This window comes from Hyperolius riggenbachi, chromosome 6 (genome assembly GCF_040937935.1).
Source record: "Hyperolius riggenbachi isolate aHypRig1 chromosome 6, aHypRig1.pri, whole genome shotgun sequence".
Lineage (NCBI taxonomy): Eukaryota > Metazoa > Chordata > Amphibia > Anura > Hyperoliidae > Hyperolius > Hyperolius riggenbachi.
In genome coordinates, this window is record NC_090651.1 from 10,865,005 (window position 1) to 10,882,983 (window position 17,979).

Consider the following 17,979-nt stretch of genomic DNA (forward strand, 5'->3'; position numbering starts at 1 on the left):
ACTGAGCCGGGAATCATGGGAACTTAGAACCAGAAATTTATTGTAGCTTATAGACTGTTCAAACTGACCTATCACCAATATACAAATCTGAAAAGTAATATCCATTGCGCCTACGTACAGCATCAGAGTTTAGAACGCCTTAGCGGTTGCGTTAACGTGTCGCCATATTTTTTCATTATTTTTTTTTTAAGTCTACATACAGCAGCTACAGTGAGATTAAAATGGATGAACAGATCTACACAACAAAACACAGGACGACTGAAGAGCAGAGTCTCCCCCCCTCTCCAGTTACTCAAGAGCTAGCAGTTATGTGTATCACCTTATCACAGAAGTCATTAAAACAAGTCCCCCTCCCCCCCTCCAATATCTTGCGTAAAAATCTAAGAATTTACATTTATGGTAAACAGAACAAAAACAGCCAAGTCTGCAGCTCCTGTATGCTGATGGGAGATCCAGAAGCCTGTACAATGCTGACCCCTGCTGGTGACCAGTGATCGCTGCACAATCACTTGCACTGATTAACATTCTGACATCGCAAAAACCTTTTGCGCAGCCGAGGCATTTTGTGAGATGATTGGATATTAGCACAGTGGAGTCGTTGGTTTCAACTCAACTGCGTCTTAGAAATGGCAGCCTCCACTGAGTACAAAAATCCTTTTTTTTTAATAAAAGACTGTCCTTTTCCAACAAGACCCGTTCCACGTACTGTGCGCAAAGACACTTTACCTATTTCACTCCACACAACAAAACATATCTCATCTGTCACCTAAAATCCTCCATTATAGACCCATTCCATGTCTATCGGGCCACAGAACCAAAGATTTAAGGGAAACCCGTGTGGACCTGTTATCTGTCACAGCTAAAAGTTTCTCCAATTGTTATAGAAGTTACCATATCTTTAAAGTGACCTGAAAACCTGCAGAGCAGCCAACATGAATTAACTTACAGCAATGAAAACCATTTCCTCTGGTGAAAAAGATGGCTTCCTTATTCTAATATAGAATGTGATGATTGTTTATTATGCTAATGGCCTCTGGGAAATCAGCAGAAGTCTAGCTTTCTCTGCTCACCCAAGCCTGCTGCTTCTGCTCACATACAAAGCATTCTGTTTCAGTTCAAACCACACAAGAAAGGGACTCCGAGGATCAGGCTGATCACGTCTCCTCAGTTTGTGCTTTTAACTAGGACAGTATGACTTGTGTACGAGCAGAAGCAGCAAGCCTGAATGTGCAGAGGAAGCTACGCTGCAGATCTTTTACCATCGGTAAACGGAGTAGGCTATTATCAGTCACAGAACAGGCCATCATTAGAACCAGGAAGCATTTTTACTAACTAAACGTAAACTTTTGATTGCTGTGAGCTTGTTCTGTCAAATTCATTTTGGACGCCCCACACATGGGAACAGAGCCGTGACGTCTGGTGGCGTTCAGTTGGAGCGAACCATTACTGTGACCTGTCAGGGTTATGGGGGAGTCCTCAGCTGTAACAGGCCGAATTGGTTTCATATAGCAGCATTCAAATATAAACAGATCAGTTTATGTCCAATATAAGGAAGATTCAGATCTGGACACAGTGCAGCAAGCACTAGCAGCATTCTCGTCATCGGCCAATCACATCCTGTCTTATTAACAAGTCCAGGATGAATGGAGACTGGCTCCTCTCAATGCCTTGTCAATCCCAAAGTTTATTAGTGTTTCAAAATTATAAATTACTCCCAAAGCAGCCATCATTATTATTATATCGCCCCATAAACATCCAACACTGTCGTTTTTCAGTACAAATAAAAAAATCTTGGTTCATCTGAAAACAAGTCTCAGATCCAGTACTTAAAACCTAGTCTTTTTTTTTATTTTTTAAATGTTACCCGTTTATCTGTGGATAATAACTGACGGTAACGCGAGCAAGGCCTGCCGTTGTCCAGCAGATAGGGAGAAAGCTGATTGGATGCTCGGGGGAAAGTGAATAGTGTTGCATTTTGGTTCTGTGGCCGTCAGCAGTTCGCACATTCCGTTAATTAGTGTTAAAAAGCCAGTAGAACAATTCATTTAATACATAAAAATCCTTCTGGACCAGACAGGATTTTCTCTAGAGGTAGGAAGTCAAGGCCCCTCTGGCCGCTGCAGAACCACACATTCTGCTATTACCGAGTGGCATGCTGGGATTTGTGGTTCTGCAGCAGCTAGAGAGGCTCGCGGAGCTTCCTACGACAGTATGACAGTACTACACACTTGCTATACAATCCTAGTGGCGGCGGGACTCCGCCCAATCACCGTGAGACCAGATACACTTCCTACAAATCAGCAATTCTGCCGCCACCTCCAGGAAGGCCGGAATCACCTCTCCAACAGGAAGTAACTACTCTCGCCAAGCATAGGCGGCTTATACAACAATACGAGGAGCGACGTGGAACATGCCATTACCCCGGCAACCAAGCAGGGCGCAACACAAACCTAAAATCCAATTGGCTGCGCTCAGAACTGAACTTTGCACACCGGTACAGTTTCTTGCAATGAATAAGCCCATAGCTATCCATTTAAAAATTGGAATTACGAGTAAACATGTTATTAGCTATCTAACAGAGGGCATTTCACGGGTCTGACACAGTCGCCAACGCCTCTCATCGCAGATAGCCGAATAAAACTCCCCCGCTGGGGGGGCCGAGAGATAAAAGTCGCCAAACGTATATATCTTAACTGCCCTGCAGAAAAGTGACACTAAATAGAGGCCGGGGGCTTCGACTTGGCTGCAGCTAAACCTGCAGAGGTCGGTTGTGCTGTAGAGGTCGGCGGTTCGCTGCCTCAAGAGATCAGCAGACTGATACCTTGTGGTCATTAAGATGAATTACAGCTCTAGGCTGACACCTTGTGGTCATTAAGACGAATTACAGCTCTAGACTGACACCTTGTGGTCATTAAGATGAATTACAGCTCTAGGCTGACACCTTGTGGTCATTAAGATGAATTACCGATCTACTTCGGGCATTCATTCGTACCGAGCCCGTTTAAGGAAAAAACAACAGACCTTCGGCAGTGAGCAGACAAACAGCTCCCTCGCTATGTATCCTCCGGCAGAGCTGCCAGCCATGGAAAAAAAAAATCACCTCACTGAGGCTGGGCTGGGTGGGCACGAGTGCCAACCTGCGTTTCATGAATCCAAACCCCCCCCCTTTACACCACCAACATGGACATAATTACATTGATTTCAACATATTTACAAAAAAATATTAAAAAGTTAGTCTTCTACAAGCCCCTTTCACCATCGGCGGAGCCGCCGGCAAAGTTGCCAGGCCGTGGGAGGCCAAAGGGCGGCGCCTCGGACAGCTAAAGGGGGTGTTCAGTATGGGTTGGTTTCGCCAATATCAGACATGCAGAATTTTCAGTGGAGTAGAAAATAAAAACAAGACAAAATCACCAAGGCTATGAGGAGTCCCTGTGCCCGTCACTCAACCGGAATTTTTGCATCTTTTTGAAAACAGAAATAAGGAATGAAGACTGAAGTCCAGAGGGGATGGCATCCCTTCCAGCCAGAGGGAGGCGCTGGAGAGGGCAATGGAAGAAAAGTGCAGTATGGAACACTGAGTGGGGAGGCCCCAGCCACTCTGCAGGGGGAATGGGGCACGGCTGGTCTGCCAGGCGGATGGGGGTGCATCTGGAATGACTTTGTACACGGCGTGCCTGCAGGAAGATGGGCGTGTGCTGTGGTGACCGGGCGGAGATGATTGGCAGCAGAGATTAGTAGGTCAGAGTGGAGTCATCCCACTCCAGCTGCTGCTGCCGGTTAACATTCTGCTGGTCTTCCTCCTGCTCCCCCTCCTCCTCCTCGCTGCTTTCTGATTCGGCGCTAGTAATGTCATCCTCCTCTCCATCTTCGCTCTCCTCGTCATCCTCCTCCTCCTCTTCCTCCTCGCTGCTGTGCTGGTCTTCATAGGTCTACAACATAAAGGGAGAGGCATGTTAGATACACTTACATAAGTGCACAGATAACAATACTTTGGGACCACCAGGTTGATTCACTAAAGCTAGTGCACTAAAATTAGTGCACAAACAGACCATCAGGGGGCGCTGTATGGCTGATATTGTGGTGAAACCCCTCCCACAAGAAACGCTGAGTACATACTCTTGGCAGTTTCCTGTCTGTGAACCTTGTTGCATTGTGGGAAATAGCGGTTTACAGCCGTTTCCAACTGCCAAAAAAGCATGCAGCAGCTACATCGCCTGCCAAGAGTAAAAATGTCACCATGTGATCAATGTCAGAATGTAAATCAGGGATTTAAAAGATTTTACAGTGGGCAAACACTGACTAAATCATTTATACATAATTATTGTAAAAATGAAGCACTTTTTTTAATCACATTATTTTCACTGGAGTTCCTCTTGATCATGATACAGTATTTTAATAGCGCGGCCACGACTACGTCTGAGATCCTTCTAACTGCCGCGCGACGTGCTGTAGTGGGACTGTGATATTTCACTAGCATGGCCGCTTTACCGTAATAACGTTTAACACTTTTAGTGAAATATCGCTGCCGGCTACAGCGCATGGCGCAGCAGGTAGAAGGATCGTGTGTAACTTACACTGACAGGAATGCACAGAGCTTGTGAGCGCTCATTTTATCCTGCGCTGCTTTTGCTCGGTAGGATTAGCACGCTTTAGTGAATCAACCTGAATCAGAGGTAGAATAACTATATGTACAAGGGGGTTGGAGACAGATTTTTATCGTACGTTATGCCAGACACGTCTTCTGCTTTATAGTGTACCTCTATGTCCCCCTCGCCTCCACCAATCCAGCTTTTGCGCAGCTGCACTCCCGTCTGTGTATGAGCACAATGATCGCAGGGACAGATCTGCTTGTCTGTGGCTTGTTCCTCCATGCATGACCGACTCCATGCTACTGCACAGGTGAGGGCCTTCATTGCTACGGGAGAGCTGGCATGAAGAAGGGGGTCGCGGAGAGCAGGGGTGGGCTGCAGGAAGATCGCTACTGAAGTATCTAACTCTTGCTTTTTCTCTCACAGGTTTACTTTAAAGCAAACCTGCGTCCAATTCATTATTGGGCAACTGGTGCTTGAGTAGTAAATTAAGCTCACACCTGCCACCATTGTTAAGTTGCTCCCACTGGACAACATCTGTAGTCATGTGACACTGGTAACAGGATTAGTGAGCACTGACCAATGGAATCAGCTTAGTGAGACAGGAAGGGGCGGGGAGAACTTCTCTAACAGGCCTGAGTCTCACTAAATAAACAGCTGTAGACAGGTTCACTTTATATGTGAAAGTCCCATACCTCCATAGGGTTGACAGTGATGGTGAGGGCGGAGTCATCCCAGTCCATCTCGTTCTCTTTGCCGCTCTCCTGGTCCCTCATGGTGCGCTGGTGAGCAGCTCGGATGCGGAACACTCCCAGGATGATCATGAAGACCAAGAAGCTCACACACACCACAATGACGATGGTGGCAGCACTGGGAACAACTGTGACAGAGTATGGTGATTAGACGGGTACATTAAACTAACATTGAACTGTCATGAGTACCAAGAGCTGCCATTAGCCCCTCCCCATCCATAAGACTGCCATTAAGCTCCTCCCTACCTCAAGTCCTGTCATTAGCCACACCCCATCCAGTAGATCGGTCATTAGCCTCTCCTCATCTATATGACCTGTCAGTAACCTTTCCCCTTCCATAAGACCTGCCATTAGACCCTCCCCTTCTATAAGCCCTGCCATTAGCCCCTCCCCACCCATAAGACCTGCCGTTAGCCCCCCCCTATCCATAAGGCCTGCCGTTAGCCCCACCCCCATCCATAAGTCCTGCCATTAGCCCCTCCCCATCCATAAGACCTGCCATTAGCTCCTCCCCATCCATAAGACCTGCCATTAGCCCCACCCCCATCCTTAAGACCTGCCATTAGCCCCACCCCCATCCATAAGACTTGTCATTAGCCCCACCCCATCCATAAGACCTGCCATTAGCCGCTTCCCATATATAAGACCTGTCATTAGCCCCTTCCATCCATTAGACCTGCATTAAGCTCCTCCCTATCCATAAGACTTACCATTAGCTCCTCCCTAACCATAAGACCTACATGAAGCGCCTCCTCATCCATAAGTCCTGTCATTATCTTTATTGCACTGCAGCAAAACATGACCTTTCTAGTGCTTCTAAAGCTTGCCAGTCCCACCAGCAGGGGGAGCTCGTGGAACAAGTAGGTTATCTCTTTTTTGATGTGTATTACATTATTTTAAACATTTTTTTTTAAAAAAAACAGTTACTAAAATAATAATAATAATAAAAAAAAATTAACATTCACTTTAATTACGTTCCCATGAACCAAAACTGCAGAGACAGAGAAATACAAGGCCCTGCAGCTGCACTATTAATGAGGCCATTTCTCTATCACAGACAGTTTACCAGCAGAATGTGCGGCAGGATAAGTGGGTCATGTAATTTATTCTGTGCTGATCTGAAGGCAGCAATGCTGGAGACACCAGCAGAGGGCGTCCTTGTCTGTATACACACAGCTGTACTATATGCTGACTGTGCTGGAGACACCAGCAGAGGGCGCCCTTGTCTGTATAGACACAGCTGTACTATATGCTGACTGTGCTGGAGACACCAGCAGAGGACGCCCTTGTCTGTATAGACACAGCTGTACTATATGCTGACTGTGCTGGAGACACCAGCAGAGGGCGCCCTTGTCTGTATAGACACAGCTGTACTATATGCTGACTGTGCTGGAGACACCAGCAGAGGGCGCCCTTGTCTGTATACACACAGCTGTATTATATGCTGACTGTGCTGGAGACACCAGCAGAGGGCGCCCTTGTCTGTAGTAAACACACAGCTGTACTATATGCTGACTGTGCTGGAGACACCAGCAGAGGGCGCCCTTGTCTGTATACACACAGCTGTATTATATGCTGACTGTGCTGGAGACACCAGCAGAGGGCGCCCTTGTCTGTATACACACAGCTGTACTATATGCTGACTGTGCTGGAGACACCAGCAGAGGGCGCCCTTGTCTGTAGTAAACACACAGCTGTACTATATGCTGACTGTGCTGGAGACACCAGCAGAGGGCGCCCTTGTCTGTATACACACAGCTGTATTATATGCTGACTGTGCTGGAGACACCAGCAGAGGGCGCCCTTGTCTGTATAGACACAGCTGTACTATATGCTGACTGTGCTGGAGACACCAGCAGAGGGCGCCCTTGTCTGTATACACACAGCTGTATTATATGCTGACTGTGCTGGAGACACCAGCAGAGGGCGCCCTTGTCTGTAGTAAACACACAGCTGTACTATATGCTGACTGTGCTGGAGACACCAGCAGAGGGCGCCCTTGTCTGTATACACACAGGTGTATTATATGCTGACTGTGCTGGAGACACCAGCAGAGGGCGCCCTTGTCTGTATAGACACAGCTGTACTATATGCTGACTGTGCTGGAGACACCAGCAGAGGGCGCCCTTGTCTGTATACACACAGCTGTACTATATGCTGACTGTGCTGGAGACACCAGCAGAGGGCGCCCTTGTCTGTATAGACACAGCTGTACTATATGCTGACTGTGCTGGAGACACCAGCAGAGGGCGCCCTTGTCTGTATACACACAGCTGTACTATATGCTGACTGTGTTGGACACCAGCAGAGGGCGCCCTTGTCTGTATACACACAGCTGTACTATATGCTGACTGTGCTGGAGACACCAGCAGAGGGCGCCCTTTTCTGTAGTAAACACACAGCTGTACTATATGCTGACTGTGCTGGAGACACCAGCAGAGGGCGCCCTTGTCTGTAGTGAACACACAGCTGTACTATATGCTGACTGTGCTGGAGACACCAGCAGAGGGCGCCCTTATCTGTAGTGAACACACAGCTGTACTATATGCTGACTGTGCTGGAGACACCAGCAGATGGCTCCCTTGTCTGTATACACACAGCTGTACTGTATGCTGACTGTGTTGGAGACACCAGCAGAGGGCGCCCTTGTCTGTAGTAAACACACAGCTGTACTATATGCTGACTGTGCTGGAGACACCAGCAGAGGGCACCCTTGTCTGTAGTAAACACACAGCTGTACTATATGCTGACTGTGCTGGAGACACCAGCAGAGGGCGCCCTTATCTGTAGTGAACACACAGCTGTACTATATGCTGACTGTGCTGGAGACACCAGCAGATGGCTCCCTTGTCTGTATACACACAGCTGTACTATATGCTGACTGTGCTGGAGACACCAGCAGAGGGCGCCCTTATCTGTAGTGAACACACAGCTGTACTATATGCTGACTGTGCTGGAGACACCAGCAGATGGCTCCCTTGTCTGTATACACACAGCTGTACTGTATGCTGACTGTGCTGGAGACACCAGCAGAGGGCGCCCTTGTCTGTATAGACACAGCTGTACTGTATGCTGACTGTGCTGGAGACACCAGCAGATGGCTCCCTTGTCTGTATAGACACAGCTGTACTGTATGCTGACTGTGCTGGAGACACCAGCAGAGGGCGCCCTTGTCTGTATAGACACAGCTGTACTATATGCTCACTGTGCTGGAGACACCAGCAGAGGGCGCCCTTGTCTGTATAGACACAGCTGTACTGTATGCTGACACAATGCTAAAGACGCCAGCAGAGGCCGCCCTTGTACTGCGCAAGCCTTCCAGCCTTATACCACAGCAGTTTGAACATTTACCTGAACTTTTTTCTATGAAATAAAAGGCACATATATATATTCTCAGGTGCGTAGTCAGTGACAACTGATGGTCAAACACATATGAGCAATTTTGGGTTGTATGTAAACTGTATTGTTGGACTGGGAGGTGGAAAAGCTGAGGAAATCCACCTGCTGGCCAAGCAGCAGTAACCCTGTTATCACTCCTTATAGAAACCTGCAGCAAGTCTTCACTGTGAGCAGCAATACATGATTACTGCTGCTTGGCCAGCAAGTGGATTTCCTCAGTATTTCCACTTCCCAGTCCGATACTGTAGCTTGGAACTGGACCAATCACAATTGACAGGAAGTGCATGTGACTGGCCCAACCCAAGCTGCTTATCATTTGCATAAAGTCTGCATGAAAGCCAGAATTGCTGACCTGTCACTGACCACCTTTATTTGCTACATGCCCTCACTGTGTGTCTGTGAAGTCCTTTTCCTCAGATATCTCCACTTCCTGCCTGTAGACCAACAGCAAGGCTGCAGACAGGAAGTGGGAATATCTGTGGAACAGGACTTCACGACTGAGAACTGGTCCAATTTCTATCTGCATACAATATTCCAATAAGCATTACATTTGCATGCAAGTGAATATTATCATCCGGTAGACCATCTATCATGTAAGTTCAGCTTGCAGAGACAGGGAGGCATCTGTACAGCACATGTCACCAGCAGCAGGAGGATCACCAGAGTACCAACAAGCAGTATGGCTACCCTGCGTGTTGCATTACCTGACACTGGGTGCGGATTGGCCAGGTTGTGTCCGGACAGGTCGGAGAAGGCGTGGTGCATGGGGTGCACAAACTGGGGCTGCACGGCCATGTGATTGGGAGGCTCTGCGGGGCCGGCCGTGTGGATGACATTCACCTGAATTCAAAGACAAAATCACTTTACTAAATTCAGTCACAACTCCGCTGCTGTCATTACACAACAGCTAACACAGCTTCTCCAGATTGTTCACATATGGCTTTAAATGCAGCTCCTAGTCAATGAATCAAGCAGAAGATCAAAACGACAATTCCCCTTATGGAAAGGGGCTCGGCATACCTCCCAACTTTTTGAGATGAGAAAGAGGGACACTTAAGCCACGCCCCTGCCACACCCCTGACCACGCCCCCGTCACACACCATAAGGATTTCATAAGAAAAATATGTTGTTTAATAATTCAAACCACACTGGTTCTTTCTATCCTGGTTCATTTTCTTTCATATTAACATTTTAAAATTAGTAATATATCAATTTAAAGGATGGGAATAAGCTTTAGAGTCAATCATAGACATTTTTTAGTAGAGAAATATACTGGTATATATTTACATAGAAAGAGGAGGAAAGAGGGACAGTTGGGAGCTATGGGCTCAGTGTGGGAGTCACTGAAAGTGCTGCCCAAATCTGACATGAAACCTTTGAGCCATTATTGAAGTGGGACAATTGGGTTGGAGGCACCCAAAATATATGAGGTGTTAAAACTTGTTTACACGTGTTTTAGAGAGCCAATCGCTTACCTTTCCAGAAGATAAAAGACACCAGTTCACCTGGAAAATATTTCTTCAAAAAATTGACAACGCATTTCGCCGGTCATGCCATGCTTCCTCAGGTCAATACAAAAAAAATCCCTGTGTAAGCACCGCTCCTATTACCTCTCATTTATGTTATGTTTTAAAGTTTTAACACTCATATTTTGTGCGCCTCCACCCCAGCCTTCTACCAATCAGACCTCCTTTGGAGGGAATAGCTTTTACAGTTCCCTGGAAAGTGTATTGAACTACAGAAGAGCGACTGTCCAGTATCCAGCAGGACCTGGAGCACGGAGAGGGGAAGGTGAAATCCCAGCAGGACTATAAGGTGGTTGCAGGAACTGCCACCCACCTTTGTGAGTATATATTCATATATACATTGGTCCCCTATACCTAATGATACTGCATTGGTCTCCTGGTCTCTCTCGTTTAAAGGAATACTTAAAGGGATACTGTAGGGGGTCAGGGGAAAATGAACTGAACTTACCCGGGGCTTCTAATGGTCCCCCGCAGACATCCTGTGCCCGCGCAGCCGCTCACCGATGCTCCGGCCCCGCCTCCGGTTCACTTCTGGAATTTCTGACTTTAAAGTCAGAAAACCACTGCGCCTGCGTTGCCGTGTCCTCGCTCCCGCTGATGTCACCAGGAGTGTACTGCGCAGACACAGACCATACTGGGCCTGCGCTGTGCACTCTTGATGACATCAGCGGGATCGAGGACACGGCAACGCAGGCGCAGTGGTTTTCTGACTTTAAAGTCAGAAATTCCAGAAGTGAACCGGAGGCGGGGCAGGAGCATCGGTGAGCGGCTGCGCCAACACAGGATGTCTGCGGGGGACCGTTAGAAACCCCGGGTAAGTTCAGCTCATTTTCCCCCGACCCCCCTACAGTATCCCTTTAAGTCAAAATAAAAAAAATGATTTTTACTCACCTATACACTATAGCAGCATAGAGGGTGATATAGCGGCTGGGAACGCAGAGAATCACTCGCTTTCCCAGCCTGTCAGCGGCTGTCGCCGAACTCAGAAGTAGCCGCCGGCGGGGACAGGAGGATCGGAGCAAGGCTGAGAGGGCACCATACAGCTTCAGGGGGCTGAGGGATTCCCCAGGTGAGTAAAAATCATTTTTTTATTTTGACTTAAGTATTCCTTTAAGTGCTCTTGGCACCTACAAGAATCACCGAACCCCTTATACAATAGTGAAGTACAGGTGTTTGGGGGCGCTCTGTATACAGAATGCCCTTCGCCCTTCCTTCTGAAGCAGTCCCTCCTCTCTCTGCACTCACCTCCACCTGGAACTCATTGCTGCTGTAACGGCCGTTCAGCTCAGAGCAGACCAGCTTGAATTTGCGGTCGAAGAGGGAGGCCGTGTTCCAGTTTCTGTAGCGGATGAGATGCAAGACCTCTTCATAATTGGCCATGGTATCCACACCTGCAGGATATAAAATATTCCCATCAGTACAGCGCAGTCATTTCCTGCCAGACCTCCGGCTAGCGCTGTCACACATCACTGGAACGAGGACTGTCCTAGTTACATCACATGGCACATTTCCCAGAAACGCAGCTAAAAACTGCTAACGGCAGAGCAGCAGCGCCAAACTACAGGAAGACTGAGCCCAGCACAGTCACCGCTCCAAACTACAGGAAGACTGAGCCCAGCACAGTCACAGCTCCAAACTACAGGAAGACTGACCCCGGCACAGTCACAGCGCCAAACTACAGGAAGACTGACCCCGGCACAGTCACAGCGCCAAACTACAGGAAGACTGACCCCGGCACAGTCACAGCGCCAAACTACAGGAAGACTGACCCCGGCACAGTCACAGCGCCAAACTACAGGAAGACTGACCCCGGCACAGTCACAGCTCCAAACTACAGGAAGACTGACCCCGGCACAGTCACAGCTCCACACTACAGGAAGACTGACCCCGGCAGAGTCACAGCTCCAAACTACAGGAAGACTGACCCCGGCACAGTCACAGCTCCAAACTACAGGAAGACTGATCCCGGCACAGTCACTGCTCCAAACTACAGGAAGACTGATCCCGGCACAGTCACAGCGCCAAACTACAGGAAGACTGACCCCAGCACAGTCACAGCTCACAAACTACAGGAAGACTGACCCCGGCACAGTCACAGCTCCAAACTACAGGAAGACTGACCCCGGAACAGTCACCGCTCAAAACTACAGGAAGACTGACCCCGGCACAGTCACAGCTCCAAACTACAGGAAGACTGACCCCGGCACAGTCACAGCTCCAAACTACAGGAAGACTGATCCCGGCACAGTCACTGCTCCAAACTACAGGAAGACTGAGCCCAGCACATTCTCCGCACCAAACTACAAGAAGACTGACCGCGGCACAGTCACAGCTCCAAACTACAGGAAGACTGACCCCGGCACAGTCACCGCTCCAAACTACAGGAAGACTGACCCCAGCACATTCTCCGCACCAAACTACAGGAAGACTGAGCCCAGCACAGTCACAGCTCCAAACTACAGGAAGACTGACCCCGGCACAGTCACCGCTCCAAACTACAGGAAGACTGAGCCCAGCACATTCTCCGCACCAAACTACAGGAAGACTGAGCCCAGCACAGTCACTGCTCCAAACTACAGGAAGACTGACCCCGGCACAGTCACAGCGCCAAACTACAGGAAGACTGAGCCCAGCACAGTCACAGATCCAAACTACAGGAAGACTGACCCCGGCACAGTCACCGCTCCAAACTACAGGAAGACTGACCCCAGCACAGTCACAGCTCCAAACTACAGGAAGACTGACCCCGGCACAGTCACTGCTCCAAACTACAGGAAGACTGATCCCGGCACAGTCACAGCTCCAAACTACAGGAAGACTGATCTCAGCACAGTCACCGCTCCAAACTACAGGAAGACTGACCCCGGCACAGTCACCGCTCCAAACTACAGGAAGACTGATCCCGGCACAGTCACCGCTCCAAACTACAGGAAGACTGACCCCGGCACAGTCACTGCTCCAAACTACAGGAAGACTGATCCCGGCACAGTCACAGCTCCAAACTACAGGAAGACTGATCCCGGCACAGTCAAAGCTCCAAACTACAGGAAGACTGATCCCGGCACAGTCAAAGCTCCAAACTACAGGAAGACTGATCCCGGCACAGTCACAGCTCCAAACTACAGGAAGACTGACCCCGGCACAGTCACCGCTCCAAACTACAGGAAGACTGAGCCCGGCACAGTCACAGCGCCAAAATACAGGAAGACTGATCCCGGCACAGTCAAAGCTCCAAACTACAGGAAGACTGAGCCCGGCAGTCACAGCGCCAAACTACAGGAAGACTGACCCCGGCACAGTCACAGCTCCAAAATACAGGAAGACTGACCCCGGCACAGTCAAAGCTCCAAACTACAGGAAGACTGATCCCGGCACAGTCACAGCTCCAAAATACAGGAAGACTGACCCCGGCACAGTCACAGCTCCAAACTACAGGAAGACTGATCCCGGCACAGTCAAAGCTCCAAACTACAGGAAGACTGATCCCGGCACATTCTCCGCACCAAACTACAGGAAGACTGACCCCGGCATCTACATTAAAGATCCCCCCCCCACACACACACACACACACCCCCAATCAGCAATCAGCCCAACCCACAGACTGCGGTTTGCCCTCCCCACACAGCTCCCTCTTGACTTATCCCTGGCCCAGCCCCCTGCAAACGTGTCCCTGGCCCAGCTCCTCGCAGACGTGTCCCTGGCCCAGCTCCTTGCAGACGTGTCCCTGGCCCAGCCCCCTGCAGACGTGTCCCTGGCCCAGCCCCCTGCAGACGTGTCCCTGGCCCAGCCCCCTGCAGACGTGTCCCTGGCCCAGCTGCAGATGTGTCCCTGGCCCAGCCCCCTGCAGACGTGCCCCTGCCCAGCCCCCTGCTGCCACATCCCTGCCCAGCTCCTTGCTGCCACATCCCGGCCCAGCCCCCCGGCCGAATCCCTGGCCCAACCCCTGCTGCCGCAACCCTGGCCAAGCCCCCTGCTGCCGCATCCCTGGCACAGCCCCCCGCTGACATATCCCTGCCCAGCCCCCCCACTGACCCACCCCTGGCCCAGCCCCCTGCTGACATATTCCTGCACATCTGCTGCCGCATCCCTGACCACATAACAGCCGCTGAGCTCAGACTGACCTGTGATGACGAGTCCTCGGTTGGAACTGGCCATCTCCATCCCCTTCTGCTGCAAGTGAGTCAGATCCAGCTGGAGGCTCTCCTGATCAGGATTCAGGTCTTCTCCGACCACACCGACCTCACAGCTGTCCAGGTTGTGCATGATCTCCTCTGACACCAGAGACTCTTGTACTGACGGAGGAGAGAGCAGTTATAAATGTGATGAGCTCCACGCCACATATGTAAATATACTAGATGTGAGCTTAGGACCCCTGCTGAAAAAGTCAACTTTATACAACAGACAATACATAGTGCATACAGCTATACGGATCGTCAGAGAAATACAGAGACTGCACGCAACAGCCCAGCTTGTAGATTCTATGGAAAGGGGAGAGTCCAGGAAACATCGGGAGACAGAGATCTGCAATTCTGTGCTACCAATCCAATCCAGTTATTATTATAACTACTACTACTGGAACTGTATAAATATATACAGAGTCCTGGTTATCTGGAACTCAACTAACCAGCAGTCTCAGCCAACCAGCACTAATCGCTGGCAGTATTCACACTGGTGAAGGCCAACTTCTTAAGCCGTTAGTGGGCTCTGCTGTGCTTACAGATTGGGCTCCTCGGCTCCCCCAGGGTTATTATACATTCAATTACTATATTTTAACATTGAATACAGAGTTCATGGTGTGTATATAGTGGGGGGTATAGTACTGTATTAGCTGGGCCTATCTTTACCATTGAGTTTCAAGCAACCAGAAAGCACACTTATCTGGCATCAGCTGATCCCAGTCAGTGCCGGATAACAGACTCTACAGTATCACATTTCCTTAAAGTAATTGGGAATCGTACAAAAACGGTACCTAAACCAGATACTTACCTAAGGAGATAGAAGGCTTTGGGCTCTATAGAGCCTTCCCGTTTCTCTCCCGGTGCCCTCGTAGCAGCGGCAGCTCCTCTGTTTGATTCCCTCACCGCAGGGGACTTCGGAAGTCTTCAGGAGCTGAGTCCCAAATACAGAAAGCTCCATACTGGGCTAGAGAAAGCAGTGCGCAGTGTGGAGCGGCCAGTCTTCTGGAGCACTCTGGCTTCCGAAGACTTCCAAAGCCCTCCTTTGCGGTAGAGAGAGCAGTATTAAACTTAATTGGTTGAATACCGCTACCGGAGGAGCCAGCGCTAGAATGTGGGGACCAGGAGAGGAGCGGGAAGACTCTATAGGACCCAGAGCCTTCTTATTATTATTATTTTTTCTTTTGATTCCCATTCACTTTAAACAAACATGCAAAGGAGATGCAAAGGGATACAGAAACTGACGCAGGAAGCTTCATGCAGCATCTTGGGAAAGTCGACTGACTGCGGCGTTTACGCGATTGATGGTAAACGCATTGAGATAAACGCTTCCAATCACCTAAACGTGGGACGTGGGGACCCTGGCGATAGACAATGAAGATGGTCGCCGGCAGTCATCAGACTGAACCAGCAGTTATGTAGCAATCTTTGTATTTTTATGCACCCATGTTAGTTTCTACAATGTACAGTGCCATAGGAGACGCTCAGATTGTATATAAATCATAGAAAACTCACCCGTCGGGTCCTCATCTCCCTCCCCCTCTGGCTCCACCTCCCGGGTGATGGTGCTAATGATATGCAGCTCTGGGAACAGAGACACGCCCTCTGTGCTCTCAAACTCTGAGGCTGCGCGTGCGAAATGGTCGATGCCGCTCAGGCTGATCTTGGGCTCCTCGGGCTGCAGCACCATAACATAGCCCTCCACATCTGGCACCGTGATACACGTCTCCTCATTGAAGCACCTGAAATGGCACACGGAAGGGTCACAACTTAACCAAAAACTGGGGTTTGTATTGTAAATGCAGAAGAGTAAAACTCCACTGATTTCTTAGCAGTGAAACTGATGAAATGTAAGGAACTTTAGGTATTTTTAAAGTGCACCTGAGCCGACACTCGGGTACCAAATCACATACTTACCTAAGCAGAGGGAAGCCTCTGTACCCTAATGAAGCTTTCCATGGCTTTCTCCCATGCTTTGTTGCCACTCGCAGACCCTCCAAAGATTATCAAGGGCTTGTTGATAATCAGATGTGGGCGGCGCTCCCCTTCAAGCTTGTGCTCCGCCTTGCTGTGAAGGTGTGGCCATACAGGTGCAGCACAGCCACGCCTCTGCAGTAAGCTGGAACACAAGTGGCTCCGTGCTGCTGTGCAAGCATGCCTGACCTTGTGCCAGAAGGTGATCGTGGCTCCGATCAGCTGGAGGGTCCCGGGCAGCAGCAGAGGACAGTAAGGGAAGGCTTATTAGGATCCATAGGCTTCCCTCTCCAGAGCTTCAGTTTGGATTCTATGCAAAGTGCAGCAAGCGGCCCAAATCCCAGGACAGTTCAATCAGAGCTCGTCCTCACAATGCAATGCAAATACAAGTAGTTGTCCCTTTATACGGCTATACCTGGCGCCTGCCTCACACTCCGGTGCAATACTGATCACATTTAGCGACAGTGAACATCAGTGTCCTACATTTACAAAGTAGACGTTTTATTGTCTCTGCTCAGTGGCAGTCTATTAAGTGTCTCTAAATTAAAATACATAAACTATTGTCCTTTTTCTATCTCTCCTCTGCCCTCAGAAGTTGAATTTTGCCAGGAAAACTTTTATGGCTGTACTTTGCTTATCAGTGATGTTTACTATATTACCGACAAGACTGAAGCTGTCACTTCCATGCCTAGAAATCAACTCTTTATGGTAGCAAAATAAAAAAAGAAAACCAGCTTGGTTATGAATATGCATTGCACTGTACATACATGTTTATCTCATGTCACCTCGGATACACTTTAAGAGACAGTGAGATGCAGGACCCGCCTTGGGGGAAAGATCAGTTTGCTCTTTCCTATGGAGAGCTCTGGTATTTGGAGCTGTGCAGTTGCAGTTGTGTTGTATAGTGTCTCGGCAGTGAGGGCTACGTTGCAGCAGACTCCTGTGTTTGCACCCGGTGAGAAGTACAGCGGTTATACTCTATTGTCAGGATTTCGGGAAGTGTCGCACATACTTGACGGTGGTGCTGATCTTCAGACGTCGGATGCCGGGGGTGGGGAACTGGCGGGAGTTCAGGTAGGAGACGTGCTGCATGGCCTGATCGAAGCGGTCAATGTCATCTCCCTCCAGGGTCAGCATGGACTGGCTGGGGCTTAAAGAGATCTGTCGGGGGAAAAGAAAACCGGCATTTGTCAATCGGTGATCCTGAGGAAGTCAAACATCGAATAACACTGCAGAGCACGTCAGTAAATTATCTCGTAATAATCCCACTTCTTCACAGCTGTACAGACTTCGCCGTTCAAAGGGCCCATACATCTCTCTGATCACAGAGGCTGGCTGCACACAACATTTATGTTGTGTGCGTTTTTATTGATGTTTTGATGTGTTTGCATTAGCGTTTTTCTTAACTGCAGATGCTAGTTTCAAGTGTTTTAATGACTTTGTGGTTTGAATATACAATGCGTTTTTCATGTGTTTTTTTAATTGCGTTTTATGCAAATTACTAGGAAGACAACAGGAAGTGGAAATACATCACAAATTTTTTTTTGTACAAAAATGTATAGAA

At 49.0% G+C, this 17,979-nt stretch overlaps 1 protein-coding gene across 4 annotated transcripts in view; it reads right to left on the reverse strand.

Annotated features, from left to right (window-relative positions):
• Positions 1 to 20: 20 nt before the first annotated feature.
• The window catches only part of CLSTN1 (calsyntenin 1), a 170,885-nt gene continuing 152,926 nt past the window's right edge, over positions 21 to 17,979 (reverse strand). For all 4 annotated transcript variants that reach the window (XM_068238836.1, XM_068238837.1, XM_068238835.1 and 1 more), the window contains 7 exons: positions 17,428 to 17,576; positions 15,957 to 16,183; positions 14,388 to 14,558; positions 11,512 to 11,657; positions 9,445 to 9,580; positions 5,285 to 5,469; positions 21 to 3,929 (listed from right to left, as the gene is read on the reverse strand). In XM_068238836.1, the coding sequence (XP_068094937.1) occupies positions 3,732 to 3,929; positions 5,285 to 5,469; positions 9,445 to 9,580; positions 11,512 to 11,657; positions 14,388 to 14,558; positions 15,957 to 16,183; positions 17,428 to 17,576 (1,212 nt within the window). In that variant the 3' untranslated portion in view covers positions 21 to 3,731. The remainder of the gene's footprint in view (positions 3,930 to 5,284; positions 5,470 to 9,444; positions 9,581 to 11,511; positions 11,658 to 14,387; positions 14,559 to 15,956; positions 16,184 to 17,427; positions 17,577 to 17,979) is intronic.